The 7,982-nt window shown below is 50.0% G+C and overlaps 1 protein-coding gene across 1 annotated transcript; it reads left to right on the top strand.

Moving 5' to 3' along the window:
- The first annotated feature begins 234 nt into the window (after positions 1-234).
- Positions 235-7,671, top strand: LGALS1 (galectin 1). The gene is made up of 4 exons (XM_081928457.1): positions 235-489; positions 2,032-2,111; positions 6,288-6,459; positions 7,447-7,671. Exons 1-4 carry the CDS (start codon positions 250-252, stop codon positions 7,591-7,593), a joined length of 639 nt encoding a protein of 212 aa, XP_081784583.1. The 5' UTR covers positions 235-249; the 3' UTR covers positions 7,594-7,671.
- Positions 7,672-7,982: the final 311 nt, after the last annotated feature.

Raw genomic sequence — 7,982 nt, 5'->3', positions numbered from 1 at the left:
TTATTCTTTTGCCTTCTTCTATTCCAATATCTCTCTGCATCTTTTGGCTTCAGTACAGTACTTCTAACTGCTCTCGGTTCTTTTTTTAAACAAAGAGGCCCGGGACTGTGCCTGCCAACTGCCATGTTTAATTTTTAAAAAGATCCCGGACAATAAAACCCACTCATTGTAAAACTATTTTTCCACTGGCTTCGTCACTGCGGCACTTAGCTAGATGTTCCCTCTCCCAGCAAATGGCTGGGATGCATCATGAAAGCTGCCTTCAGCATCCACAAGGAAGGCTGTGCCACATCCCTCACAAATAGCTGCCGCCACCCCCTTCTCCGCCCATCTTCTGCTGCTGCCTTTGGATTGGTCGTTGGAGCTTGTGACTCCTCAGCTGCTAGCCTATATAAGGGCAAGGGAGTGGCACTCTCATCCCCCACAACTTTGAGCAAGGACCCAAGTGAGCTACAGGAGCAAACAGCTTGGAAGGACAGCATCATGCCTGTGAGTCTGGGGAGAAGGTGGGGGGCAGCTGGTGGGTATTACTGACTGCCCACAGGGGCAGGTGTTCCAATGTACCAAGGGCTCTGGAGTGCCAGCCTCTCTTAGTGCTGGAAATCTGCAGGCATGTCAGCGAGGCTGAAGGGAGAGAGTCCTGCTATCGATTGATGGTGCTTTTTTTAGGAGTTGTGCTGGTTCATCTGTAGTGAGATAGGTTGTTTGGCTATTAGACTGTGCGTTCTCCTCACATGCCGCAATCAAGAGGAGGGTTGTGGTCAGGGGAGAACACCATAGCAATGGGGATCCTGCAACCCTCTCTTTCTCAGAAGAGCATGTTTGTAGCAAGGTGAAGACTGGAGTTCTGCTTAGATTTGCGTTTGTGAGGATTCATTTTTCCTAGTCTTCAGCCTATAAGCTTCCCACCGCACACAGAGACATGCACCAGATAGGGAAAGTTGCTGGAACTAGCTACTTCTGGCGCCAGCCTATCTTGTGCCCAGACTCTCTAATCCCATTTTTGAAACCTGCTCGGAGCCCGGAGTAATAATGAATGAATTATAAGCACTTAAAGGCACCTGTTGGATGTGAGAGATGGGAATGTTCAAAGGCAGCTGGGCGTGGCTCGGAGCATCTGCCAGCAGCCAGTTAAGCCTTTCCCTTCTTGCTAGGAGGAAAAAATATATATCATTTTCACTTCTTTCTTGCACTTCTAGCTTAGGCTGCTACCTTCTTGTTGCTGGCCCTGCTCCCAACACAGGAACTAAGATGAGGGTGCTTTTCCTCCAGCTCTTTCTCTGTGGCAGGAAAAGCCCCACTTGTTTCATTCAGGCTGCTGCTTAAAAGGAGCAAGGTTTCATACCCATTTTACTGATTGGATGGCTGAGGTTGCAAGTGGTGCACTAACTTCTCTCTTCATCTGAAGCAGGAGAGGTGAGGACCATACTCCCTTGCATGGGGTATCAGGGAGTCTGGAAGCAGGACACTCAGAGCCACATGCCCAATAGTCTGGGCTGATGGGAGTTGTAGTTCCAACATCCACAGGTTCCCCATCACCGCCTGACAAGCTGGTGCTTAAGAGTGTCCTGGTTGATTTAATTCATCTGATGAAACAGACTCTTGCCTGCCAAACCTAACGCCACAAAAATTGCCAGATATTTAATTATTTCAAGACTAGGTGGAAAAAATATTAACCTGCTTTGGAACTTAGGAATCAAATGTGCTACATGCCCACATTTTTGTTTCGGATTCTTTTTGGTGGGTGATGAATAACATGACATCTTCTTTCATTAGAGATGGCTATCTGGGTGCTGTTGACTACAACTCCCATCATCTCTGACCGCTAGCCATGCTGGCTGGGGCTGATGGGAACTGGAGTCTAGTGATATCTGGAGGGCCGCAGATTCCCTGTCCCCCTCTTAGTTAAGCAGGAAAACGGGGGCAAGTTTCCTGAGGGCAGTTCATCTGCAATAATATAATCAGACCAGAATTTACTGCTGCCTGGCAAAGGGAGAGAACAAATCACTCCTCTCTCAATTCCTTCTCTAGGGAATTACTTGCACCAGCCTGCATGTGGCCCCCGGCGTCCGTCTTGCTGTGAAAGGTGATATCCCAGCAGGAGCTAAGAGGTAAGCTGGTTTCACAGGGAGAGATTACCTTTGGGCACGCAGACATTCCAAACTTGCATGGGCCTTGGGAAGCTTTGGCTCTCATGGCTTCCCCCAAAGAATCCTGGGCATCGTTCACAACATACTGAGAACTCTGTTGCAGACCTGCACTGCCCCTCATCTTCCAGATATCCAAACTCCAAGGGATTCATCGGAATGACTGGTGAACTAGCGTGGAGCACTAGGGCTCATCTCCATTGCCGTTTGACAGTAATGATGTTCCCTGTATAACATTCTCCTCAAAATCACTGGCTGCCCACCCCTTTCCCTGCTCTTAATCCACATTTTCTCATTCCCTCTCCTTTCTGGAGTATCCTCGATATGAGAAAGTCTGGATTAAGGAGAGAGAAGGAAGCATGAAATGGCAGTGGGTGGAAGAAAACTTCATATATACAACAGGGAATTAATGAAGACTCAGGAAACTTACTGGCCACCTTATGGATAAGTCCGTAGCTATGCCCTTGGTGGCATGGGAGGGAGGAGGGAGACCTAGGGGTAAAACTGCTCCCCATTAAGCTACAGAGAGGAAGCCCATTTCCCTTGCTCTTAGGGTGTGTCCACACCAGAGCAAAAGGTGGACCCCATCCCAGGTTGTCTCCAGATCTCCTCCCTCCTTAAATGTGGATTTTTTTTCTGATCCTGGCCATGTCAGACATTCTAAGGATTGGGGGGGGGACACACCCGCATTTAAAAGGGCAACCCTGAGATGGGGAGGGGTTTGTGTAGAGGATGCCATGTCTCCCAACAGGAATGGCGAAACAAGCCGGTGCAAATACACATTTTTCTCCATTGTGGAGAAACCATTGCTTTTGTGGAAATAGCCCCAGCAGTATTTTCCAGTGCGTTACACCGGAACTTAGACCAGCTCGCGGCCTCGCCTCCCCCATGCTTGTGCTGCTCCTGCCAAGAGCCTAAACAGAACCAGATGTTGGAAGCAACCATCCTTCTCCCTCCCCCCCCCCACATCTGCCCCTTCAGTCTCCTCTTGCAAAGCCTTTCTCCCCTGAATGCCCACTGTACACAGTCAAGACCCGCTTGGTGCTGTTGCCAGGAAGAATGTACATCTTCTCCAGACGAACACACTGCTTTTTCTCTTTCCTCATTGTGGTTTTCCGCTTGGGAGTCCCTCCTCTGTCCCAGATTTACAAGCGTCTCGATTTTGTAGGGCAAGCTGTACAATCCATCCCACAGCAATCAGGGTAAGCATTTAAACGAGAGCACAGAACTTTGCCTACTTTCAAGGAGCAGCCACAGTTGTGTAAGAGCAAGGAATGTGCAGGGGGTTGGAGATGCAAATAGCAGCCCACAGGGGGCTTCACTTAGCAGCAGTGGAGCATCTGGGGTTGGCCATTGGAACCAAAGTCCAGGGTCCAAAGCCAGCACACTCATGAGGCTCGGTGAGGCAGTCGCCTCGGGTGGCAGGCAGAGCTAGGAGTGGCGTCACATCTGGACCACTCCCTGCCTCCTCCACTGCTGCTGCCTCCAACTCAGCCACTACCACACTTCCTCCAATATTCCCACCACTGCCACCTGCTCCTCTTCAGCCTTCTTTTTCTCTCCGCTGCCACCTTCACCACTCCAGGGCTTCACTGGGCAGCCTCTTCACGTGAGGTGGCAGCAGAGAAAAGGCAGTGCCTCCCTCCACCATTTTCCTTTTTTGCCTCAAGCGGCAAAATGTCCTGAGCAGGTATGGCAATGGTGGGTACTGGCATGCCAGCCCAGGACTTAATGCCAGAGCTAAGTCAGACTGTTGCTCCATCTAGCTCTAAACCGCCTGCAGTGACTGGCAACAGCTCTCCCAAGATTTCGGGAAAGGGTCTCTCCCAGCCCTTTCTGGAGATACCAGGGATCGAACCTGGAACTTTCTGCATCTGAAGGAGATGCTCTGCCACAGAGCCACCGCCTTTCCCACGTTGACCTACGTATACCTCTGAAATACTTAAAAATGCATGCCAAGCCGCTTCTAGATCTCACAGAGTGATGGAGTGCAGATAGGGGCGGGAAGAAGACGGAACATTTGCCAAAAGAATCTGCATGTTTGAGACACCCCCCTAATCCGTGCCAGGTTGGAGTAAATCCTGAGCAAAGTTTAGCTTGTGGGGATTGGATTGAGATGAAAGGAGAAGAGTTTATGAATCAGGGGTAGGGAATAAGGGCTCTCATAAAGCAGCAAACTGAAGGAGGCTGCAATTGCATAGGCCAGAAACCAGCCCCATCAAAGGCCCAGCTGAGTAGTTCTGCTGGCTGACAGATTTCTTTTGCCAAAAAGACAGTAGCGGGGAGACAGCACCACACCCCTTTCTGTCTGCTGCACGATACATGCTACAGCAGTGAAATCTAGCCACAGGAGGTTGTTCTAGTGCTTCCAGAAGACAAGGGTTGGAGCTGCCTTTGTTTCTTCTGAATTCTCATTATATGAGGAACTGTAACTGTTCAAAGAGAGGGCTTAATGAGCAAATGTTAGGAAATTCCAGCAATGCAAGAGGAGGTCTGTGGTTGGACAGCAGGGGGCCTCAGGGCCAAATCAGAGGGATTTTGGCTCCGTCACTGGGAACGCTTGAAGGTGAACATGCCCAAACTCTTCCCATCTCCTTGTGATACCATCAGTGAAGCTTCCTGGTTTTTCATTCCCCAAACCTCCCTGGCTTGCACCTACATGGTGACGCCTCAAGGGTAGGGAGGATCACTCAAAAGAGGCAGATAATATTCTTCGATAAGGAGAGGTGTTGTGGGATTGCTTCAACTTGCCTCTAGGACAGGTAAAAGCAGCTTGCATTTTTCCATGAATAGAAACTGAGCAGAGGGATGGTCCTAGACAGTGGCGTAGCGTGGGGGGTGCAGGGGGGGCCGGCCGCACCGGGCGCAACATCTGGGGGTTAGGGTTAGGGGGTGCAAATCCACGGGTTAGGGGGCGCAAATCCACGGGTTAGGGGGTGCAAATTACTTGCCTTGTCCCGGGTGCTGACAACCCACGCTACGCCACTGGTCCTAGATCAAGGAAACTTAACTTGTAGCCCTCCAGATGTTGCTGGATTGCAACTCCCATCCCCCCTGGCCATTTGCCATGCTGGCTGGGAGTTGCCGTCCAACATTTGGTGGGCTGTTGGTTGCCCCCACAAGATGATCTCCACAGTTGTGAACACATGGCCATGTGCTGTGGCTCCATTGTGCTCCCACCGCTGGTTTTTGAATCCCTGTACACACAATAATACCCACAACGTAGAGTAGCTTCTTGTGCAATACTGTAGCTTGACGTGTTCCCCACTCCAAAGCCAGCTTGAACCCAATTTGAAAACGTAAACCATAATCGGACAGAGGCAGTCCCACCCCCTTGCAAAGGTGCCAACTTGAGTAAAATATGGTGGGGGGGCAGGTAGGCCCTGCCCCACATAATCACAAGATGCGGTGCACACACACCATTTGAATTGCAATGCTCATCAATGGGGGGAGGCTGGTGCCCTCAAATACTTTGGGGGGAGGGCTGAAGGGACCTCAGCACCTAGGAGTTGGCTTCTACGTGTGGACAGACAACTTGGAAACAAATCCAGGCGTACTGATGCGCCTTGAAACAGTGAGGGGAGGGAAATGACCTTGCTGAGTTTTAAGTAGGCAATGTCTACGTAGCCTAATTCTATGAGTCTGTGAAGTAACTTCTGTTATTGCAGCTTGTCTTAGGAAGGAACAAACATCTCTTTTCATGAAGCTAGCTTTTTTATCATCATTTAAAGCAGAAAAGCCCTGTGTGCTTAATCCTTTCCCCACCGGCTTGTTTCTCCATTCCAAATCACTCCCCGGCACCTCTTCTCTCTGTGGGAAAAGGCACCATTTGTCCCAGAGAGAGTGCCAGCTCTGCTATGCAGCAATGGGTGAACCAACTTGCTTCGGGTGGCACTGAGCGTGGAGCAGCTGCCACTGTGGTTCTCTGGGCAACTCTGAAGTAAACGTTGAGACATTAAGGGCTCCTCCACATGACCTGTTTATTGAGCATCTCTCCTGATTTGCTAGCACAAAGATTGCAGGGTATGTGTGCTTGTATGCGTTTAGATTGCACCCAGTCTTCATTGAGCATTTGAAGAGCGTAGCAGTGGATGCCTGAGACATGAGGGCTTTGCAGTTAACTTCTGCTGCCTGTTTCAGTTGGGTCATCAACCTGGGCAAAGGCCAAAATGACATCATGCTGCATTTCAACTCACGCTTCGATGCTCACGGGGACATCAGAACCATTGTCTGCAACTCCAAGATCAACGGGAAATGGGGCCAAGAACACAGGGAGACCAACTTCCCCTTCCAGGAGGGCAGCAGCGCGGAGGTGAGACTCGGATCTGCACAGGTTGTGGCAGGGGAAAGGGGGGACTGCATGTGGGTTTGAGTGGGAAAGTGTCATAAGGAGAGCTGACAAAGCCACGTTTGAAAGCGGCATGGATGGAGGACTCTGTAATGCATGAATATGGGGTGAAGGTGCTACTGAGGTTTGGAATGGAGGCCCAGTTCCTATGCAACTGATCCAAACTGAGGTGATGCTTCCCTGCCCACCCCTATTCCAGCTTCCTGTCTGTGCACTAAGCAGCTGAAGGAGAAGCAAATATTCAACAGGTTGAGCTGCCTTGGAATGCAGATGATAGAGATCCTCAGGCTTTTGAGGCTCTCCCAAGGCCACAACCCTTGACACCCTCTCTGTGTGCTTTGGCCTGGCTGAATATTTCCTCAAATCCTGACATTGCCTTTTCCTTGCCTGGATGGGTGCTAGGGACAGGTGTGTTAAGTGTGTGCATAGTAACTAGCCTGCTGTCCAAAGGTGACATTTACCAGTTTTGTGTCACCTGTTTGGCCCCACCCAACACTGGCCTGTGGCCCCCAGACAGTTGCCCAGGAAGGAAAATGGCCCTCGGTGTGGGGGGGGCAGGGAGTAGGATCCCAATCCTGTTAGTATGGAAAGGAAACACTACCTGCTGGACATCTGCCTCTTCTGCTGTTCTAAAAAGGCCCAGGAATTCTGTCAAAAGCCAGCAAGCCCAGGATAGATGTGCATCTTCCACTAGCAGCCATCAGTCCAGTCGCTTGATAACTAGAATGATAGAAGAGTTGGAAGGGAACACAAGGATCATCTAGTCCAACCCGCCCCAAAAACAATGCAGGGATATTTTGCCCAATGTGTGGCTCGAACATATGACCCAGTGATTTAAGAGTCTCATCCTCTACCAAGTGAGCTATCCCTCTCAGCAGTTGGGATAACTGATGGTTGGTGCTCTTCTCATGCTGAAACCACGCCACCCCACCCCTTTTTCCCCTCCTTCAGGTGCTCTTCACTCATGACAAAAATGAGGTGACCATCACATTGCCTGGCAACCATGAGTTCAAGGTCCCCAACAGCGCTCACATGGAAGGCATTGAATATGTCTGCGTAGAAGGCGACTTTAACTTCAAAGGCATATCTCTCGGTTAAGCCTCTCCCGGTCTTGTCTTGCTCACCTCTCCTGCTTAATAAGGCAGCAAAATAAACACAGCTGAATTCTGGTGTAAACTGGTGATGTGTCTTTCTGAGTCTTTGCCACATGGTTCTTCCAGGGCCATCATTGCCATGGAGGCAGATGGTGTTTGTGGTCAGTAGTAGTAGATGCTTGTGGAATTTGCGGGGGGGGGGGGGGGCAAACTAAGAGCCAACACTCCTGACATGTCTAACCGCAATTCTGATTTTTTTATAAAAAAAAATATGCAGGTGCACATTTCATTTCTTCATTTTATTGTTTTAATGTGGCCTGTGTCCAGTAACCATAGAGAGGGGCAAGGAGTTAAGCAGAACACTGAAGTATGATCTCTCTAGCCATTGGAAGC

This window comes from Podarcis melisellensis, assembly GCF_964234715.1.
Source record: "Podarcis melisellensis genome assembly, chromosome: 10".
Lineage (NCBI taxonomy): Eukaryota > Metazoa > Chordata > Lepidosauria > Squamata > Lacertidae > Podarcis > Podarcis melisellensis.
Note: the sequence above shows the minus strand (reverse complement) of the source record. Positions and strands in the feature narration are given on the sequence as shown.

Bases quoted from the DNA above. Each gene is read 5' to 3' on its own strand.
- LGALS1 (XM_081928457.1), top strand. From the start codon at position 250: ATGAAAGCTGCCTTCAGCATCCACAAGGAAGGCTGTGCCACATCCCTC. The intron at 2,112-6,287 runs GTAAGCTGGTTT...TGCCTGTTTCAG, and splicing joins ATCCCAGCAGGAGCTAAGAG to TTGGGTCATCAACCTGGGCA. The intron at 6,460-7,446 runs GTGAGACTCGGA...CCCCTCCTTCAG, and splicing joins AGGAGGGCAGCAGCGCGGAG to GTGCTCTTCACTCATGACAA.